The sequence below is a fragment of the Vulpes vulpes genome, chromosome 14, assembly GCF_048418805.1.
Source record: "Vulpes vulpes isolate BD-2025 chromosome 14, VulVul3, whole genome shotgun sequence".
Taxonomy (NCBI): Eukaryota; Metazoa; Chordata; class Mammalia; order Carnivora; family Canidae; genus Vulpes; species Vulpes vulpes.
Genome location: NC_132793.1, coordinates 38,176,192 through 38,197,556, shown reverse-complemented (window position 1 = coordinate 38,197,556; position 21,365 = coordinate 38,176,192). Strand labels below are relative to the sequence as shown.

Sequence of the window (21,365 nt, the reverse complement as noted above, 5' to 3'; positions counted from 1 at the left end):
TCTCAACCTGTCCTATTCATTTTATTTAAAGCAGGCATTGTCGTAAATGAGGCCAGCACGAACATTCACTGGTGCCTTTGAATTCTTCAAAAGATGTGTCAGACAGAACCATCTGAAACTTGGCTGATGATTCTGTCAATTTTCTTTTCTACTACTTTCCTTTGTTCACCCCTTTGAAAAGAAATTGTCCTATCTTTCCCCCTGGGTTCTCCCATCTTGGCTCTAAGAAAACAGACTTCACACATTGCCTTCTCTGTTCTTTCTTTCTTTCTTTCTTTTCCTTACTAAGATGGCAAGAAAAGTAAAGGGAGAAACTTTAACCGGGAGGCAAAAAAAAAAAAATCATAAGCAAATAATTCTTTAATTATAAGGCAAAGAGAGAGAATCAAGAAAAATACTTCCCACCTCAGAGGAAGAAAAATTGATGATAGATGACTATCAAAGAGCAAATGATCATATTTTTCAATGTGATTTTTCTGCAGATGTTCAACTGTAATCAGATAAATGGAGAGATTTCTGTGTGTGATGAAGTGGGAAATCCAGAGGAGGGAAGGGAATGACTGTCAGGTTGGATACATGTAAATCAACTACTGATAGCATATACACTAAAGGGTTTAAGAAATTAGTGATCCTTGTTGAGACATAGGCTAACTTTCTTAGTTATTCATCTTTAAAATATGGCCCAAAGAATAATTCTGGCTATTGTTCATTAAGAAATGCATGAGGTTCAGAGTACCTGGGGGCTCAGTCAGTTAAGTGTCTGCCTTTGGCTCAGGTCATGATCCCAGGGTCTTGGGGCTGAGTCCCCTGTTGGGTTCCCTGCTCAGCAGGAAGTCTGTTTCTCCCTCTCCCTCTGCCCCTTTACCCACTTGTGCTCTCAAATAAATAAGTAAGGAAGTAAGTAAGTAAATAAATAAATAAATAAATAAATAAATAAAACCTTAAAAAAAATGAACGAATGAAGTTCAGGAAGATCATCAACATAGCTTTGTGAGAAGCAGTGGTTCCAGACCAGTTTTTTCATACAACCAGACAGTTCACGTTGGCATGACAGATATGGCTCTATTTTTAGCTTCACTTTAAAAGGTTGAAAGATATCTGCTTATCTATATCCATATCCTTTAATTTACCAACTCCTTCTCCGACAAATTTGGATGTGGTCATATACCTAGTTTTGGCCAAAGGACTATAAACAAGGTGGTAATGTCACTTGCAGGTTGATGTTCTGTTCTCTGCCATGGTGACCATGAAGGCCATGTGAGGAGATGCCCTAGCCTCAGGCTAGAAGTAGCCTGAATCACTGCTCCTATGGAGGATAGCTGTGCAGAGAGTTATCTGGTTTGTATTAGACTTGATGTGAGCAAGAAATAAACCTTGGTTCTGTTAAGCCATAGAGATTTTCAAGGCTTATTTGTTATGGTGGCATAACTTTGCTTCTCCTGACTAATCCAAGGCCTTGGAGGACATCTAGTCTTACTTCACTTCTATCATAAGAATCTTTCCTACAGCATCCCAGAGATGGGGTCCAAATACTTCTCACTTGAGAACTAAACACCTCAGTAATAGTAGCAAATAACAGTAGCAAGCAATTACATGACATTTACCAAAGACTTGTTTTCAGACATAATTTTAAGTATTTTATATATATTAATTTAGCTAACTCTCACAAAAGCATGAACTCATCAATATTATTTTCCTCTTTTTTACAGCTGGAGGAACTGAAGCGCCAAGAAGTAACTTGCCCAGAGTTGAACAGACAAGTTAAATCACTTGCCTATGGCCACAGAGCTAGTAAACGGGATCCCAGGAGTCCAATCCAGGCAGATGCTTTCAGTTTCTGCCCTTAACCATTGCGCCACGTGGCCTCCCTAGATTGGATTTTTATTTCCTTCTCACACAGCCTATTCAACAAGAGACAGAATCATAAAACCCTAAAGACAAGGTTGGAAGAGACTTTGGAGGACTATCAATCACTGCATTTTATGTGCAGGAACAAAATCACTCTGCAGGCCATTTTTCTGCATTAGTGAAAAGGAAAGGTCTGTCTCAGGGGTTTTCAAACCAGTGTCCTGGGGAGTGCTTGGGCTCAGGAAAAGGGCCTCCAGGGCTGTCAGTATGGAGGGAGGTGTATACACTACTTCAACCAGCTCAGCCCTGTTCTAATCTGTTTTATATAGTAGACTTCTGGGTAAAATTTGTATGTGAGTAAAGTATTCTGCTGCTTTAATAAAATCAGGAAATGGACCTCCCCAGGCTTCTACTGAAGTAGCAAGGCTTGGAAGGTGGCACTAAACAATGGAGGGCTTCCCACCAGCTGAGAGGTGGGATGCAGCATGGGGATTCTATAGCCCAGTGACCAGTTTTGGGGCCAGGATAATTTGCTACTTAAATGCACTCAAGATTGCCTGGCAGCAAGAACTGCCTTATTCATCACTGTATCCCCACTGTGACATGTAGTAGAAGCCCTATAAGCTATATCGTAAAGATAGAAGGCAAGCTCCAAAAGGCTTTGCTGAAACAATTTTTCAAAAAGATTAAGCTCATTTGGTTTAAGCAAAGGAGCACACTTTGGCTGTGGAGACCCAATGTAAAAAAGATGTCTGGAAAGTTATTGTGTGTTTTTGTACACGTATCCTCAAATAGGCAGTGATGGTAAATCCCTCCCCAACTCCTACTTTTTCCAAGGGAAATAAAATTGACGGCCCCAAGCAATTGACAGGCAAACACATATAACTGTTTGCTTTGTTTTAACACAACTGATCACAGAAAGCTATCCAGATTTGCTGATCACATTGAGAAGTGACTTAGAAAGTTTTCTTTGCTTTAAAAAAATATTTCCTTTGTGTGTGTGTGTGTGTTGGCAGCAGTTTCAGTACATTTTTGTACTACGTATGATTATGTATCGTGTATAAAGTGGGTTTGTACGAATTTACAAATTGGGTTAAGACAAAGGTATATATCTGAGAAGGGGGCAGATTGACGAGGCAGGAGGAAGACAGAAATCTGAGAAAGGATCTATGAGAGTTGTCCCCCCTACAGAACCTCTTACCTTCTGTGGTACCATCCAGTCCCATGATAAATTTCATTGATCTGATGATTTGCTCAGCAACTGGGGGGCTCATGGATGTGGCATAAACAGCACTATGTGAGTGAACTCGTAAATAATCCACAAGCTCCTTTAATAAAAGAGGAAACAAAAAAAAGAAGGCAAATAAGTCTTAGTGTTGGTGGTGAGAGTCACATCTAATCTGCTCCCCATCCACCATGGCACAAGACATTTGATTCTCACATGTGATCTGATTTTCAAGGGGCATCACCAAACTGTTTATTTTTTTCTATTTCTTCTTAGTCTCTCCTTCAAAAACCTACAAGGCATGCAAAAGTGGAATGCTGAGAATTTGGAGTTGAGGTCTGCAAGGCAAAACCATATGTATAAAGGAGAAATGATTTCCCAAACATTTGTTGACTACTAAGCAGGCACAAGCACTGGCTTAGTATTTAGGAGTATCCAAGAATATAGGATGTGGTTCTTGCCCTTGAGCATATAACATTAGATTGTGCCAATGAAAAGCAATGAGGGGAAAAGTAACAGGATATGCAGACCACTATATGCAACAGGGGTATAAGACTGCAGAGGAAAGAGAGGGGTATTGCTAGCTGGAGCAGACAGGCAAGGCTTCAGTGAGGAAGCAGAATTGTCTTGAAGAATGAAAACAGATACAGAGGAGTGGTGGGGTAGAGAGTGGCAGAAGGGAGAGGTGGGAAATTAAACCAGAGTGTAGGATCAAATAAACTCTGGTTACAACTTGGACAGTAGAGAACTATTGGAATTTTTGTGCAACACTATTTGGAGTGCTGACCCACTGCAGTCTGCTGGTCTTCAGTGGCAGGAATGATTCTTCACTTGCATGCCAGACTCCCGAGGCCCAATATAAGGTCCCAGGTAAGCCTGCTGAAAGCCTTAAGATGTTCCAATAACCCAATGCCACGATGGGAAGGGGTGCATGGGAGGTGCTCAGCCATCTATCTGCTGACCAGACCCTCCACTGGCCCGCTGGTTCTGGCTCTGGCTTGGGACCTTCAGGATGCTTTGCAGAAAAGCTAATGGGCTAATAATACTTCTCTGCATTAGCAGCGCGTCTGTAAAGCATCAGCCACCTTCTCTCTTCAAGGATGAGGAGACAATTTAGAATACCACTGAGGTGTCTTTTCTGATTATCCCTACGTAAAGGTGAACTGGGAGGAGCCCTGCTTCGGGCAAGCCCATCTTTTCCTAAACCCCTTCATTAGCTACACCTGACCCCAACTCCAAGCCTGGGACTGTGCCCACCCTTCCCTTTCCCATCTCTCTTGGGGAATAGGTGGCATGGTTGTTCACAAGCTTCTTAAACATTCTTAGGTCATCGTCTTCAGTAAAAGTGAATGGCCTGTCTCACAAGCAGTTGCTGATGTGATGCATCTGCCTGCCTCCTGGGGGGACCTGGTAGCTCCATTCTGTCCCTCCTGCTTCCTTCAATGTGTCCTTCATTCTAAATCTCCTCTTTCATGGATCCTTATTCCCTGACTTCCTTTCTCTCTCTTGTCCTTCATTTCACACTCTTCATTTCTTTTTTTCTTCCTTTTCTTCTATTCTGATTCCTTCTTTCCCTCTTTCATTTTGAATTCCCCATTTAAATCTTTTTTTCCTCTCCAGTCTTAAGTATTTCCTTCCTTCCTCTGCTTCCCTTCCCATTCCCTTCCCCTCCATTACCTCCCCTTCTGCCTCTTCTTCCCTCCCATCCTCTCCTCTCCCCTCCCCTTCCCTATCCTTTCTTTTTTTCTTTTTTCTCCGTACCCCTGGGGGGCCTTTTTCCCTGCTTTCATTTTTCCAGCAAGTTTGTGGGAGGACTTGCTCCAGGCTCTGTTCTAGATGTGGGAATCTAAGAAGAGAAGGGGGATGGAAAGGCTAGTCCCTGGCAGCCATTTATTCATTTACATTAAAATGAAGTTTCTACCTATTCTTTGGTTTAGTGATCCTCATACAAGCAGTTGGGTGAGTTTTCACTGTTTGAAGAGTACATGCATGATGATGGCCTGACTTAAGGCACAGGCCACACAGTATTTGGAAAGTTCACTCTGGGGAATGGGAGAGGGGGGAGCCTCTAAGAGAAAGAGGCAGTCATTTCCCAGGCTGTTCTTCACAGTTCTATGCTCAGTGCTGCTCCAAGAGCAGCAGCAAGGGTTTTCTTTGTTTGTTGAGAGTTGATGCCTCCTGGAAATCCTGGGGAAGCCAAGTGGAAGACAGTGGGAAGGACACAGGTGACAGTATGATAGGGGCTCATGTGGACCAGAGCTGGGAAAGGGCTCTTCTAAGCAGGTGATCTGGCCTTGAAGGATGGATGGATTGGGACAGATGCAGGGGAGGGGAGAGGCAGGGACATGTGCTAAAATTGGGAATGAGGATTGCATCTTATCAACAAAGAATAGAGGAGTCAATTGGGAGTAGAGGGAGAAGCTAGTGTTTCGAAGACAAGGTTATCCCCATAAAGGGAAGAGTTGCAGGACAAGCTCTGGAATCAGACTGCTTGAGTTAAATCCTGTCTCTCCCACTTAACCGATATGTGACCACCAGCAAGTTACTAAACCTCTCTGTGCTTTACTTTTCTTCCCTGAAAAATGGAATAATACTAATACTAACTTCAGGGTCATCATGAAAATTAAATATGTCTAGAAAAGTGTCTGGTACAAAGTGAATATCAAATGAGATTGGCGTTTATCATTAATAGATTGTCAAATCGAAGATTCTTAGAGCTGGGAGCATGGGCTGGGAGGAGGGGACCAAAATACAAAAACTCCTTGGAGTGTCTCTATCCCAACCCCCTTATTTGGCAGAGGGTAGTGTTTTAAGGTTAGCTAACTACACCCTGGTACACCTGGACAGCAAACCAAAGGTTTTCAGCCCAGCTCTTCCTCCATCCTTATTGGGATGGTAATGTTAGGAGGGAAAAGAGAGGCATTTTAAAGAAAAGAATACCAGACTTCATGACAGACGGCATGGCTCTGAAAACATTATAGGGCTCGAGCTAACACGACAGCTGATATTCCTTGGCCACTTGAGGCTCCATTTAAAGGACTTTCCATGGATTAAGTTATTTAACCTTCCCAATCAGTCTGATGTAGGTATTATTTTTATCTCCCTTATATAGTTGATTACTGAGTCACTGAAAGGGTCAGAAAATTATCCAACCAAAACATGATTGGATAACTAGGATTTGGACCCAAAGAGTCTGGGTCTAGAGTCCCCACCCTTAGCACCATTCTATAATACTTTTCCAGCTAGAGAGCTGGCTTGGCAGTGAGGGGACAGGGGAGCTCAGAGATGACTTTCTTCACTTCCATTTCACCTGTGGTGCTTTCCCTAGTTCACAAATTGCTCCTTTTTGGGGGGAGGAAGGGAGAATCTCTAATATACTCAACTGTTAACAGTACTAAATTACAGAGTGAATTGCATCAGTCTCAAAATGCTTTGAGGCTATTGCTCTTATTTCTCCAAAGAGAGTGAGACTGCTTTGAGAGTTATACCCTCTTCTAAAAGCCACAGTGGTGGGTACCTAGCAGGGGCCTGGTAAATACTGATGATCTAATGAAGAGCAAAGGCCTTTAGGGACTGAGGAAGAATGGTGAGGGTCCCTGAAGTATATAGGGAACTACTAAGCTGCATTCTTAGGAACAAGTATAGAAATATTCTCTTAGTTTTGGGGCATCACTGACAAAGATCATACAAAGTAACAAAACAAAGCTTCCTTGGGTTTCTCAAGGGCTCTTCTCAGGGTCCCCAACCCCTAATTTTCCTTTCCAAATTAGGGAATTTCATAAAGCCAAGGTTGTCTGCTTCTTAGTTTGAATAAATGCCTCATTAGTGCAGTTATTACTCCCTTTTAACATTAAGACTATCTTGCCCACAACCTTATTTCTTTTAGACTGAGTCCCCTTCCTCTGCGGGTCTGAGTCTGTGGACCAGGCTAATTTTCTTGTGTGGCTCAGAAAGTGGGGCTCCTTAAGTAACTTCTGCAGAGCATCAAGGAAGGTGTTGATGCCCAGATTCTGATTCCCCCATTAGGCACCAGGAACCATGACTTAGGATTTGGCTTTGGTCCCTTCAAGGAAAGTCTGGGTTATGTCTTCCTTCAGAGTGGGTTAGAGGTCTCCTCATACTGAGGTCTCCAAGTTCACTTGTAAGTTCAAAAACTTGATTATTTTCTCTAGCCATAGGCCTGGAGTTCAAGGGCAAGGGTGGTTTGCTGAGGAAATCAGAGAGGAGGCTCTTAGAATAAACATCATGGTGTTCATACCATGACCCCCATTTACTTCAAAGGGCTGTTAAATGCAGCCGCGGCCAAGCATACAGGGCAGAGCTGGCTTCTGCAAGGGGCCTGCCTTTGTCTGGCGCCCAGGCTTCTGGGGCTAACGCTCACCCCAAATTTGGCTGCCCTGTCTGATTTCCCTCCTCGAGAATTCCAGCCCTACAGCCTATCAATCATGAAGGCTACCTTTGCTGCACACATTTGCAAGTCTCAGTTCAGCCCATGGAGGCTATGAAAGCCAGTGGTTAGCAGCAGGCATACAAGGGGACTAAGGCTGCATGCCTGAGAAACACTTGGATCCCCCCACACCAGCTCCAAACAAGGTCTTTAGTGTTGACCACATCTCCTCAGCAACTGGACTGACACAAATTAAAAAATAAACATAAACCTAGCTCCATCAGCTCAGACATCCTTAAAGAAGCCATTCATGGCATGGAGCTCTGATTGGTGGAAAGAAGTAATTATCTGACATTTCACCTCAAAGGTCATGAAAGGACAGAATGTTCCAAGCTGCGTTGTTCGCAGATCATTTACAGTAGCTCCATACTCAAAGTGAACAAAACAGCAAAATCTTGCTGGCTCTGGAGAGACCTACGGTTTCCCTATGGTGGGGAGAGAAGGTCGAGGCCAGGGCAGTAAATTCCAGTAAGTAGAGATGAATTTGTCAGACATTCTGTGACAGCCAGCCTGGGGCCAAGAAAAAAATCTCTTCTCTGGGGTACTATCTTAGCATCAAATCAAGTTTTTCTTTTCTTTCTTTCTGTTTTAATAGGGAAGCATTTATTTTTTTTAAAGATTATTTATGTATTTATGTATGTATGTATGTATTTATTTATTTATTTAGAGAGAGAGGTGCAGAGACACAGGCAGAGGGAGAAGCAGACCCCTTGCAGAGAGCCTGTCGTGGGACTAGATCCAAGATCTCCAGGATCACACCCTGGGCTGCAGGCAGCGCTAAACTGCTGAGCCACCGGGGCTGCCCCAAATCGAGTTTTTCTCCCCTGTTTGTTTCTAGACACTTTTCCTTCTGTGACTTATCTTATCACTACGTACATAGTCCCGATCTTGATCAGCTCCAGAAAGGCTTCTAGAGCCTCCTAGAAACTGTTAAAAGGAATATAGTCCCTCTACTACTAACCCTAACATTGATATTTAAAAAGAGAGCCAGTTTTATCTTTTTTATAGAGTTTTTGACTCAAGTAATCAAATCTCATGATTTACGAAGATCCCCATGAACGCAATAATTGAAATTATTAGGGTTTCAGAAAAAAATGTAAGGTCCTAGTGTGTGTTCTTTAACACCTTTATGGTTAATTTTGTTGCTTTTGTGCCCATTGGCTAGAATCCTGGATATTTTGAAGTACCTCCCCCGAATTGAGGTATACACGGCAAAATATCCAGGAAAAAACATGATAGAATTCTAAAAACTCTAATTATTTCAATAGCTAAGTAGAAAGATTTACTTCAAATTAAAACTGTTGGCATTTGTCCAATAAAGTCTAAGTGAAAATTTTTCACAAAAATAATTCAAAATTCAGGGAATAAAAGCTATGATTTAAATGGAAACTATACCTAATTTAAAATTAACATAAGTTAAAAAGTTAAAAGTACAGACAAACAGATGCAAAAATTCCATTAACTTGGCTTATCAGTTGGGAAGCAAACCAGTTTATCTGGGTTTGCCACAGACTCATCAAAACCATTCCAGACAGGTGTGTATTTGACTGATTTTGAAATCATCAGGGAACAACACAAGTGGTCTCCAGTCTCTTGCTCACCTTCCACGTCTTAAAAACTGCCCTATGTTTTCTAGAGTTTGCATCTTGCTGTTTTAGGGCAGCTAAGTCTCTGCATAGGCTAATGGACCTCTGCCAGACTATCTTGCTGCCATCTAGTGGTCAATTCGGAGACTACAGTGTAGTATGGACGGGGGATGGGGAGGGGAGGAGAGGGAGAGGCGAGTGGAGAGGAGGGGGTTGGGGAGGGATGATGCAGTGGAGGGGAGGTATGATGCAGTGGAGAGGAGGGGAAGGGAGGGGGAGAGGAGAGGAGGGGAGAGGAAGGAGAGAGGACGAGGAGGGGGGAAGGGGAATGGGAGAGGAGGGGGAAAGGAAGGGGAGGGGAGTGGGGGAGAGGGAGGGAAGGGGGAATGGGAGGAGAGGGGAAAGGGAGGAGGAGAGGGGAGGGGGAGGAGGACGAGGAGGGGGAGAGGGGAGGGGAGAGGGAGAGGAGGGGGTAGGGGGACAGGGAGGAGATGAGAGGTTGTTGGGGAGGGATGATAGAGTGGAGGGGAGGGGAAAGGAGGGGGGAGGAGGAAGAAGGGAGGGGGAAAGGGGAGAGGAGAGGAGGGGGAAGGGGAAGGGGAGGGGAAGGGGGATGGGAGAGGAGGGGGCAGGGGAGGGGAGGAGGAAGAAGGAGGGGAGGAGAAGGGAGGAGGAGGGGAGGAGAAGGGAGGAGGAGGGCAGGGGAGGGGGAGTGGGTTGGGGAGGGATGTTGCAGTTCTCTGGATCCAAGCATGCAGAGGATGAATATTTTAAAGAGCAAGGAAAGGAACAGATCTATATGTTTTTCTGCATTGCGATTAATGTAAACAATTTCCCAGGACTGCCCAGTTGTCCACCCCAAAGGAATACAGGTTACACAGACAGGAACAAATACACTTGTCAAACAGTCCTACTGGCTTGAGGATAGAGAATAAGAGAGAATCAGAGTGAGCTGGTCCTCACTTCCAGGCTAGTCAAGAGCCTTTGTTTAAAGTGAATATCACAGGAAGGAACTCCAAGGGGAAAATGTGACATCTACCAAATTTGACAACATTTCAAGGATCCGCTTGCTTCCGTTTATTCAGGTGCCCTTGGCAGAGGAAACAGAGTTACGCTTGGTTAAAAATTCTGTAGCTCAGAACTGCTGCTAAAGTAATTACAAAACCACAAGCTCACAAAGCAACGCAGCCGGAAAAGGGACCTCCTAAATTTGAGACCCTCTGATCCCTCCGCTTCCACAGTTGAGGAAGGGAACATTTAACCTTTCACCAGATTTAGCTAAATTTTGTAGCATTCCCTATGTTTTTAGCATTACCCAGCTAATTCCCACAGGCCAGTGAAGGGAGGATGGAAAACAATGCTTTGAGTTCAGAAGAAAGTAATGCTTTTTGAAGGGTCAAGGCCACTGAAAACCCTGAACATTTCAAGCGCTTGCGTATCTCATGGCAGGGCAAGTGGCTATAGATTTCACTGTTTTAAATCATAGGCTTTCAATGACCAGACTGTTTTCTGCTGCAATCCCTGATTTGTCTGACTGGGTTATCAGGAGTCTGAACTTTTGTTCCTGCTGGTCACAATGAGTAAGTTATTGGGAATTTTGGATAAGCTGTTGATGCCATCTGCATGCACTGGTTTGGGGCCTGGTGTGCCTCCACGGTGGAGCCAGCATCACTGCCACAAGTTACTTTGGGACAGGTGTAGGCCTACATGAGATAGCTATCAGGATTTGGATACAGGGCAGGCAACTGACTTCTTAATCTATCTCTCAAATCCAGGTTTGAATTTTTCATTTTCTCTTTCTCCCTCCCTTCCGTCCTCTTTTTAAATTTCTTTTAAACATTTATTGGTTTATATTGAAAACCCCCCTAGAGATGTTGGCCATAAAACAACAAGGATGACACTCAATAGTCTGATCCCATCAGATCAGAATTTTAAGTCATGTAGATAGGACATAAGAAGGGCATCTTCTGGCTCAGTTGGTGTAACATGCGATTCTTGATCTCCAGCTCATGAGTTTGAGCCCCACATTGGGGGTAGAGATTACTTAAAAAAAAAAACCATAAATAAATAAAACAATCTTTAAAAAAATATATGAGAGGGTGACAAAAATTGACCTGTGGCTTATCCAAAATGTGGGAGAGAATTATTCTGCACAGAAAATCTCCTTAAAGGGCATGATATTGCTACAATTTTGATTAAAACTCTTAAAACCCAGAACTTGTAGCACAAGGCCAACCTCATTAATATCTGACCTTTGCCCACTGTTGCTGTTATCTGCTTTATGTTTTTTCATGCCACAAAAACCAAGCTGCTCACAGTTCTGTAGCATCCCCTTAGCATTTCTGTGGTTTGGTATACATTATTCCCTCTTTTTGAAATATACCCTCTCCCCATCATTTGCCTATAAGAATGATATTTATTCTAAGACTCCTTAGATACTACCCTGCAGAGTTAACAACCCCTCTTCTTGTATTAAGTCTTTGCCTGTGTACACTGCCTGTGTTGTCATTTTATTATAATGGGATTGCTCATCACATGCTCCTCTTCACCATTTGAGGGTGAGTTCCTTGGGATTCTGGGCTTACTTGGCTGTGGACCCACTGTATCTAGGCTGCCATGATTTACTGAGGTATGGTGAACTGCACTGAACTCTCATGGAATCCAGAGCAGCCCTACAAACTGTGTCGCCAGAGCATTCAGGTTTTAAGTAGACACAGGGAGTCCCTCTCTTACCTTCCTTCCAGCTATGTAACCTCCTGCAGCTCCAAAGCTTTTGGTGAATGTGCCCATAAGCACATCGACATCTCGAGGGTCCAGTCCAAAGAATTCTACAACACCTCGGCCAGTTGGGCCCACGGACCCAATACTGTGAGCTTCATCTATGTAGAGGTAAGCCTTGTATTTCTTCTTTAGAGCCACGATCTGGGGCAGATGCAAGATGGAACCTTCCATGCTAGGGCACAAGGAGAAATGCTTGTCATTTGTGTATACTTTCCTGGGAAGCTCTGTAATGGTCTCCCTTCCAATGCGTCTCAGACATCCTGCCCTGACACCAGTCAGCGGTGACAGGGACATGCAATTCCTTTCTTCTTACAGCATATTTTATTTGGCTCAGACAACCCTCTCAATCTTGTAAGGTTAATTTGACAATATTTTCCTTGAAAAAAATAATTTATGTTCAACAGATTTCAGTGCTTTGAGTTGTTATAGCTAATTACTACGTAAACAATTAGCTCACTGCACTGTTGATCAGTTTATTCATAAAGGCAGCTAGTGTAACTAGACTGACCTTTTTTGGATTCTAGGTATTTTGCTCATTTTAATTGAATTACTTTACAGTAATCTATCTTTTCAAGCTTGCTGCTGTCTATTTGACCAGTTCTATCTGACCTAAATTCAGTGCTTGGATTGCCAAAGATCAAAGGAAAGAACTAAAAATACATTACAGAACTTTGCTTAAGACACACAGTATTAATGAAAGCACAATAGAAAGTTCTTAGGCTGTCTTGTTCAGTGCTCATTGGAAGTCAAGGGTATCTGGTAGTGACCCTTTTTTTCTGTTCCTTTAGGGAAATCTTCTCATTTTTGAGTGAGCATCAGAATCCCCTGCATGGTTTGTTAAAACACAGATTACTGCTCCCCCCTCACCTCCTTGCCCCCAAGTTTCTGATTTAGCAGGTCTGAGATGGGCTGACAGTCTGTATTTCTACCAAGCTCCCACTTCTGGTTAGGGACAGCACTTTGATAACCACTGCCGAAGGTGAACCTTTTTGTTTTAGCCCTAAGTGTTTAATTTTTCATGGTATTGTAAGCTGCAAAAACCTCTTCAGGTCCTTCAGAAAAGGGAAAAATGTGAAGTAAAGAAATAAGTAAAATTCACATTTACATGGCACCTCTGGAACTCAGTGGATGGAAAAGAAGTTTTGGCTTTAATCAGTTCTCAGAACACTTTGTGGGCTGGGTCTACACCACACACAGTTTTGACTGCCCTGACAGTTGAGTTCTATGAAAACACACAGACTCTCACCCTCACCACACAAAGGAGCTTGTCAAACAACTCAAGCAACCCTTCAATTGAGTTCAAGAAGTAATCAATTGATGCAAACAGAAAGTTGAGCTTCTCCCTTCTTCCTATTTAGTTTATTTATTAAGTTTAATGTATTACAAAAATAAACTTAAATGTTAGGTTGATTTAGTCAAAACAGTCCGGCTGGTTGTTCAGTTATCCAGGCCCAGGGGTATTGGTTTGGAGGGAGTAGGATGACCATCAAGTGTAGCATTTGTGCTTTTGGCTTCTTTAAAGGACTTTATTCTTTAGAGCAGTCTTAAGGTCACAGCAAAGCTAAGCAGAAGTTACAGATTTCCCGTATACTCTGTCCCACATAGGTATAATCTACCCCATTATCAACATCCTCTACCAGAGCAGTCCATTTGTTACAAATGAACCTACACAGACACATCATTGTCACCCAAAGTCTACAGTTAACCTGAGTGTTGCCTTTTGGTGTTGTGCATTCACTAAGTTTGGACAAATGTATGATAACCTGTATCCATGATTATGGTATCTTACAGATGTTTTTTACTGCCATGCCTTTTCATGGCTTGAGAGTTCATTTCTTTTTAGTGCTAAATAGCATTCCATTGCCTGGCTGGACCACAGTTTACTTATTCATTCACTGACTGAAGGACATTTTGGTTGCTTCCAAGTTTTGGCAATTAGGAATAGAGATACTATAAACATCCATGTGCAGGATTTTGTGTGGACATAAGTTTTCAACTCCTTTGGGTAAATACTGAGGAGCATGATTGCTGGATTGTATGATAAGAGTATGTTTGTTTAGTTTTGTAGGAAACTGCCAAACTGTCTTCCAAAGTGGCTCCACTATTTTGCATTCCCACCAACAATGTATGAGCCTTTGTGTTGCTGTGCATTCTCGCCAGCATGTACTGTTGCCAGTCTTCCAGATGCTAGCCTCCTAACAGGTGTGTAGTGGTATCCTATTGCTTTAATTTACATTTTTCTGATGACATATGATGTGGAGCATCTTTTCTTACGTGTATTTCCATTTATATGTCTTCTTTGGTGGAGTATCTGCTAAGGTCTTTTCGATCAGGTTATTTGCCTTCTTACTGTTGAGTTTTAAGAGTTCTTTTTATATTTTAGATAACAGTCCTTTATCAGATGTATCTTTTGCAAATGTTTTCTCCCAGTCTGTGGCTTGTCTTCTCATTCTCTTGGCATGGCCTTCCACAGAGCACAAGTTGTTAATTTTAATGAAGTCCAGCTTATTGCATTTGTGTTTTTCACAAGGTCATTCTGAATGGCTGTTTTCAGATTTTAATGAAATGAAAACCAAATACAGTCATCTTCTCTTATATAAGTTTGTGAATAAATTCCAGTAACTTCTTTGATTAACTGCCTGTTAACATGGTTTTCACTGAGAAGGCACAACCATCTCACTAAGCTTAGACTGTAGCCACACCACTTACCAGCTGAGGACTTGGGCATCTCACATGATGTTCTCTGCTTCAGTTTTCTCTTATGTCAAGTAAGCATGATGATGGAACCCTCTTTATAAGATCTTTCTAAGGAAGCCTAGAAATAAAGTTTGTAAAGTGTCTTGGCACATAATGAGCACTCATTGGGTTGTTCTTTTTCTTAGGAGGAACTTTGGGAGAAATGTTTGCAATGAGGCCTGACTTGAGAAATTGTGAGCCCTACACAATGCTCTGTGTTGAGTCTTCTAGGAAAGAGGCATATGGGTGTCATACATAATAAATGGCTATATTCCCTCAACATTCTAGGATCTACTTCTCATCTTTAACATGTTATAAGTTGGTAACACAAGTATGCTAAAAACTTGACATGTCACAAATAGCCATTCTTTGTTCTGGAACTGAATTTGGCAGGAGCCAGAGTTAATGCTGAACAGTTTGCAGACACTCAAGGCAGTTAATTAGCCATCCTTCGCTGGGGCTGGTCTAGCTGATGTTAGGAGTCTGCCCACCTGGTTTATATTTCTTTCTCCAAGATTAATGACTCTACAGTACTGCTGATTTCTGGAGTTACTGCAGGGCACACATGAGTCCTAGAGAGAACTCAGCTTTTATAAAGAGTTATATTCACTCACACTAAGTTTTCATTTTCTCAATGTGACCAAATTTGAATTGAACCTTTTCCTAAGGAGGATAATGAGATTTGTGCATGCAAGAAAAGGTTATCTATGTTGTTCCTGTAAATCGCTGTCAGAAAATACAGTGCCAAAAATGAAAAAGAAAACAAGGACGGTGTTTTATTTTTTCTTCTTGAATGGCAAGTTGTGCTTTCTTTTGACTTCAATTAAAGAAAAACAACTAAAATATAACTATAGGTAGAGATAATTCCACCACCTAATTTGAAGCTCTGTGCAAGGACTTGAATTAGTATTAAACCAACAAGCTGGTGAACAATTTCTTTATATCTTTTCTGTTACATAATGTATTAGCTAAGTGACAAGACTCTTGAAATTTCCTTTTCATCACCTTCTCCTCCACATATAAAGCATATTATCCATTGGCAGGATTGGGAATTAAACTACTGGTATGTCAACTTACATGGTGGAAAAATCTCCTTGGTGGGCCCCAAGTACAATCCAACAAAGGAAAGAGGGTTAAAAGAGCTAAGACTAATTAAAAATAAAGTACTTTCTTTTCCTTTTTTCTTTGTTTAAACCATAGGTTAAAGTTCTCAACCCTTAAACTTACACTATTTTGTGAAGGAGAATGGCTTATACCCTTAGAGAGAATGGCATTCTGAGACTTAAACATTTGTTTACATATGTATTTTTGGAAGGGCTGTTCCCCATACCTTTTATTTTGAAAGTTATGGGCTCCAGTTATGCTACTTTATATCCTAGGTTATCTGGGAACCACTGCCCTTCTCTAGTACATTTTTTTAATAATTTTGAGATTTCTCAACCACAATGAGTCAACTAACTAGACTTCTCAGAGATACAAAACTAGAAAAGTCTGACTTTAAAATAATACTTAAAAGAGAATGCAGATGACAACACTAAAATAATACTATTGTACTTTTAAGCCCCAAATCATGAACTCACAGATTTTAGATTTTAAGTTTCAATCTCCCTATTTTTAGGTAGGTAAATGATGAAGACCACATGGATGACTTTACATTTTCTATGTTTACATCATCAGATGGGGACACATGAGTGGAGTCTTCTGTTGATACTGCGCCTCTGTCCCAGCAGGGCTACCTGGTTTGAATCCTGGCTCTATTTCCTCTCAGTTATCTGCCCTGGCTCAAGTGTCTTCATCTTCACAGTAACCTCAAAGGTACCAGAGAGGCTTACTCAAGGTCATACATGTGCAGTGACGAGTAGACACATAGTAAATGTGAGTTGATACCCATCCTCCAGCTGGGTAAAGAGCAAACAGCTTCACTAATGTAGAGAGCTTACTGTTTTCCATGTAGCAACTTCTTCAATTAAAAATAAATTTAATGATGAAGACAGCTGCTCTTGGTTGTGGGCTTACTATGGGCTGGGCTTCTGCCAAGAATGAGATTCAATGATCCTACTTAATACTTACAAAAGAACCCTATGAAGGGCACCCAACTATAGGTAACAACACTAGGATTTGAACCCAGGTCCCAGGCCTCCTTCCAGATCCTGGGTCCTCCATGTCCTCCTTTATATAAATAATGAGACTTAGATGGTTTATGGATGGTGACATTATTATTGTTACTATAATTATCATTATCATAACTGCTTTTGTGGAGTTTTAGGATTTCTTAGACTTAGTATCTGGCTTCTTCTTCTTCTTCTTTTTTTTTTTTTTTTTTTTTTTCTACCTTGATACCTGCCTGAAACTGTCTGATTTGGCTGACTGCTTTTTTTAGGAATTATGAAAAAATTGACTTATGTGAGGCATTTGTTGTGGGGAGACTTTGCCCGTGGTGGCAAACAACAGCAATAGATAAAAACAAATCTGGGAGTGAAAAAACAAAGGAGGCTTTGATTGATGTCAACAAGGTATGTGTCCATAACACATTGCTAAAAAGTAGAAGTGCATTTGTGAACTGTTGATTTCACATTCCTAACCCTGGCTCTTTGGTAAATCTTGTGGGAAATAATTTCATTTTTTGGTGATAGCGGCAAGTGAGATCATCCACTATGGTCCAGAACTCCAGTCTAGGTTATCTTTATTTTACAGATGAGGAAAATGAGGCCCCAGGAAGTACCAAAGCCTGTCTAAGAAACGCCCTGCTTCCTAGCTTCAAATGAGTCCTTTTTGGTCATAATTTCATTTAAAGACAAGATTCTGTGCATATGAGGTAAAACAAAGCTCTCTGTGAAGGGAAGTCCATGAAGAGTGGAGGTTTCGTTGTATAAATAAATGTCAAGCTGATTGAACCACTGTGGCAGACTGCCTCCAAAGATGGCTGCCTTCAAGTCTTCCCATCACTCTAAACACAAGCCAACCCTCCCATCAGGAGGTGGGCTCTATCCCCCTTCTCCTTGAGTCTGGGTTGGCTGGCCTTTTGCCGTTCTTTGACCCATCGTGCTTGCAGAAGTGATACCATACTGGTTCTGGGCCTAGCCCTGAAAAGACTGACAGTCTTTTCCTGTTTTCACTCTCTCAGAAGATAGCACCATGTTGTAAGGAAGTTCTGGCTTGATTGCTGAGTGAGAAGAGCCTATAGACAAAGCACCCCAGAGAAGAGAACGGAACAAGGTACTTCTGTCAACAGCTAGAACTCAGTGAGGTCATTTTGGATGTTCCAGATCCCAGCTCGACTTCCATCTGAAGGCAACCTCTTAAACGACCACAGCCAACACCACGAGGAGCAGAAGAACTGCCCAGTTGATCCAGGGAACCCACAGTGGTATGGGAAATAATAGCTCATTGCTGTGTAAGCCGTCATGCTCTGGGTGGTTTGTTACATGGTACCAGAGCAGGCACCATTGCTCGTGAAGCCCTAGTGCTGGTTTGGTGCCTTGTTGGCTTGGAGCCAGAAGTCCACACCTGGCTGTCCTGTCCTCCTGAGCTTGTGGTAGGACATAGGCCCCAGCATTAATGAGCCCTGCTGCTGGAGTGGTTTCTCTGTGTAACTGATGGGAATAGTTGACTGACAGTAAAATGCTGGTGGTCTACTTAACTTCAGCTATGATCAAAGTACTTAAAACACGACTTTCCTTTAGTGGAGCCAAGTTTTGTTTATTTGAAGTTGGATTCTGTCAACTCTGGTTCACCCAATCTGCTGTCCCTCAGCTGATCCCTGCTCCTGCGAGTCCAGGCATGAATGACAGGTGTTTAGATAAGGGCTCCCCTCCCAGGCTGGCAGCTGGCACAGATCACACAGGGAGAAAGACCTGTGCTTGAGGTTATGACAGCCCAGAGTCCATATGCGATCATTTCCTGAAAGTAGCAAGTTCAAGGCCAGCGAATAATTAATGAAACTGAATTATTAATTGAAATATTCCACATCAGGGTCTTTCAACCTCAGCACTGTTGACATTTTGAGCAGGCTGATTCTCTGTTGTAGGGGCCTGTCCTGTGCATTGTAGAATGTTTAACAGCATCACTGGCTTCTGCCCACTAGATGCCAGTAGTACTCTATGGCAGCTGTGACAACTGAAAATTGTCCAAAGTGTCCAGGATAGGGGAGGGTTGAGGGGAAGGAATCACCTTGGTTGAGAACACTGCTCTAGGGTGATCCCAAAGACTTCATAAATAGGACACTGTCTGGGGGCTGACCTGAGGAGATACTGATAAGTGATGCATAAAGTGGGCTACTCGAAATGCCAGCTCTGCAACTCTACGGAAGAACTGGAAACACCCAGAACAGTGGGCACTGGGGAAAAGGCTGAGGGAAAAAACAAGATGGTACCTGGCTTATTATTAATAATAAATAATAATAATATTATTATTTTAAATTTAGGAGGAAGCACTTATTTTTCCCAAAAGGGATGGAGACTTTTCTTCTGTTATCCATTCATGGAACATAAATGATGTGCACTCTGGCTAAATCAAAAGCTCCCTCTGATCTAAGTCTCCTTTGTAAGCACACCTTTCCTTGTGGGGAAGTTAAGCTTTCATTCCCTTACATTCAATATTGTTCACTTTTCTATAATTATAAGAAACATCTCCCTTAATTCTCTGAACATTAGGATTGTTTGAGAACTAATTTAAGTAGGCAGCCCTCTGAGGTAATGTTTCCTTGACTCAAGGACTAGGGCATTGGACAGAACGGCTTAGAGGCAATTTCCATTTCAGCAATGATAATCAATTCAGACAGAGAATGAAGCCCATTCCATCACAATGTGCCTTGTAAAAACTCTCAGTGACTTGGTGGGTGTTTTGTCTGCTTGGCTTCAAAGCAGTGGGAAACTGACCATACCTTCAGATGCCAAGTTCAGCTGCTCCTACCTCTGGATCAAGAATTGCCTTTGAGGTTAGCCTTAACCTTGTGGAAAACGTGCAGGCTTTTTGTATTCTAATGCAAACAATTGGCCAAGTTCAGCAAGCAACTGGAGTTTAGGTGCACTGTCCAGTTAGAATCATCTGGGAACCTATCAGCAATGCCATAAAGGCAAGAAGCATTCTTTTTTTTTTTTTTTTTTTTTTTTTCCGAGAAAGAGCATGTGAGCCAGGGGCTGGGGAGGGCAGAGAGAGAGGGAGAGAAGCGAATCTTAAGCTCAGGCTTGATATCATAACCCTGAGATCATGACCTGAGTGGAACTCGAGAGTGATGCTTAATCAACTGAGCCACCCAGCCAACCCAGGCAAAAAGCATTCTGATATTGAATAATCCAGCCCCCATAGGTCTTCAAAACTGTGAGGCAGCCAAAAGTAGCAGAAAGAATCAATGCAAGTCAGCAATGCCTTGTGATGACCATTCTGAGGACATCTGCTTTCACAAGCATCCAGCCTCTGAGGTGTTCTTCCATATGTTCAGACATTGAAAAGACAGGTGACCCAAGGCCTGACAGCTATACATTGGTAGCTCTGGCTCATGTCTCTTCATAATACGTTATATCCAACTCATTTTTCCATTGAGCGAGGAGAGGTCAGATTTTCCTCATTTATCAGCTTGCTGTGGGACCTACTGTGTTAAAATGTCCCTGGTTATTTCCATACCTGTAGATGCCCTCCACTAGGATGAGAATCTTCTTCCAAGCTCTGCGGACTCGAGGCTGGCCGTAGATTACAGCATCTCTCAGGAGCTTCTCTAGGCTTTGCATGTCTTTAAATAATAGCAAAAAAGAAACTGAGTCATGAGAAGGTTTTCCTTTTCCTCTCCCATTTTCTTTTTTGAAAAGGCATCAGATTTCATAGGCTCAGTCTCAGACCTGAACTTTTTCAGAGAGAAAGATCAGAATCAGAGAACACCTGGGGGGAGAGAGGCTTATATTTTAGTACAATTTAATTCTGACAAAATGACTAATCAGGTTTGTATAGCACCCAGAATAAACCGTCACTGGAGGTGCATGGTTTCATAGGCCCTTAAAAGGCTCTGTTCTCCTGCTTCAGCAGAGATCGAAACATGGGACAAAATGCATCCCATGGGCTTTGTTACCAGGTTAAAATTAACTCAGAGAGGTATCATTAACTAAGGCTCACCAGTTGTTTCAGCACAGGCATGTTAGAGTTTAGTTGAGTTTGTACACTTTGAGACCTGACCTTCCATATAGTCCAACTTCAGAGGCTTCAAAACTTTAAGTAAGGGGAACAATTGGCATTCCTTGGCAAATTATTTGGAAGCATCTGGACACACTAGTAAGTGCTCACAATTACTGAGCCTTATCTGCATTCTGGGCATCCTTCTAAGCATACCTTTTGTAAGAACTCTTCTAATCCTTACCATGACCCTGAAGAGGAGGCACCTTCATTTTATATTTCAGGAAACTGGGGCACAGGAAGGTCTGGTAAATCTCCTGAGGTCTATGATCACAACCAGTAGAGGCAGGATTTGAACCTATGCAGTCTTGTACCATGACCCACATTCAGAACCACTATCTTCAACTGCCTTAAGTGAGAGCTGTTGTCCCTTCTTCCCAAGCTCCATGGTCATGTAGAACAAGGAAGGATGGATGTCTGCTAGATTGTTCTTGTTAAATTGTGATGCCAAATATAATTAATAGTGACTTTTCATTTATATGCAATCACATATAGATAACTGGGCTTTGGTTGAGAGACCACTGGGAAAGACTGGTCTACATTCCAGCTCTGTGTGTGTGTATGTGTGTGTGTGTGTGTG

General features: G+C 42.2%; 1 protein-coding gene and 1 long non-coding RNA gene across 7 annotated transcripts in view; one reads left to right on the top strand and one right to left on the bottom strand.

The window, feature by feature from the left end:
- The window catches only part of LOC112922752 (uncharacterized), a 217,799-nt gene that overhangs the window by 83,753 nt on the left and 112,681 nt on the right, over positions 1-21,365 (top strand). For 4 of the 5 annotated variants that reach the window (XR_011996976.1, XR_011996977.1, XR_003235513.2 and 1 more), the window contains exon 1: positions 17,518-17,990. This is a non-coding gene — a long non-coding RNA (uncharacterized lncRNA). Of the gene's footprint in view, positions 1-1,709; positions 3,944-17,517; positions 17,991-21,365 lie in introns of those variants that run through there. The other variant, XR_011996978.1, reaches the window with a different exon arrangement.
- Positions 1-21,365, bottom strand: part of SPTLC3 (serine palmitoyltransferase long chain base subunit 3) — a 148,929-nt gene that overhangs the window by 36,435 nt on the left and 91,129 nt on the right. For both annotated transcript variants that reach the window (XM_026002406.2, XM_072736404.1), the window contains exons 7-9: positions 20,246-20,351; positions 11,840-12,059; positions 3,050-3,176 (exon numbers count right to left, since the gene is read on the bottom strand). In XM_026002406.2, coding sequence (XP_025858191.1) covers positions 3,050-3,176; positions 11,840-12,059; positions 20,246-20,351 — 453 coding nt within the window. The remainder of the gene's footprint in view (positions 1-3,049; positions 3,177-11,839; positions 12,060-20,245; positions 20,352-21,365) is intronic.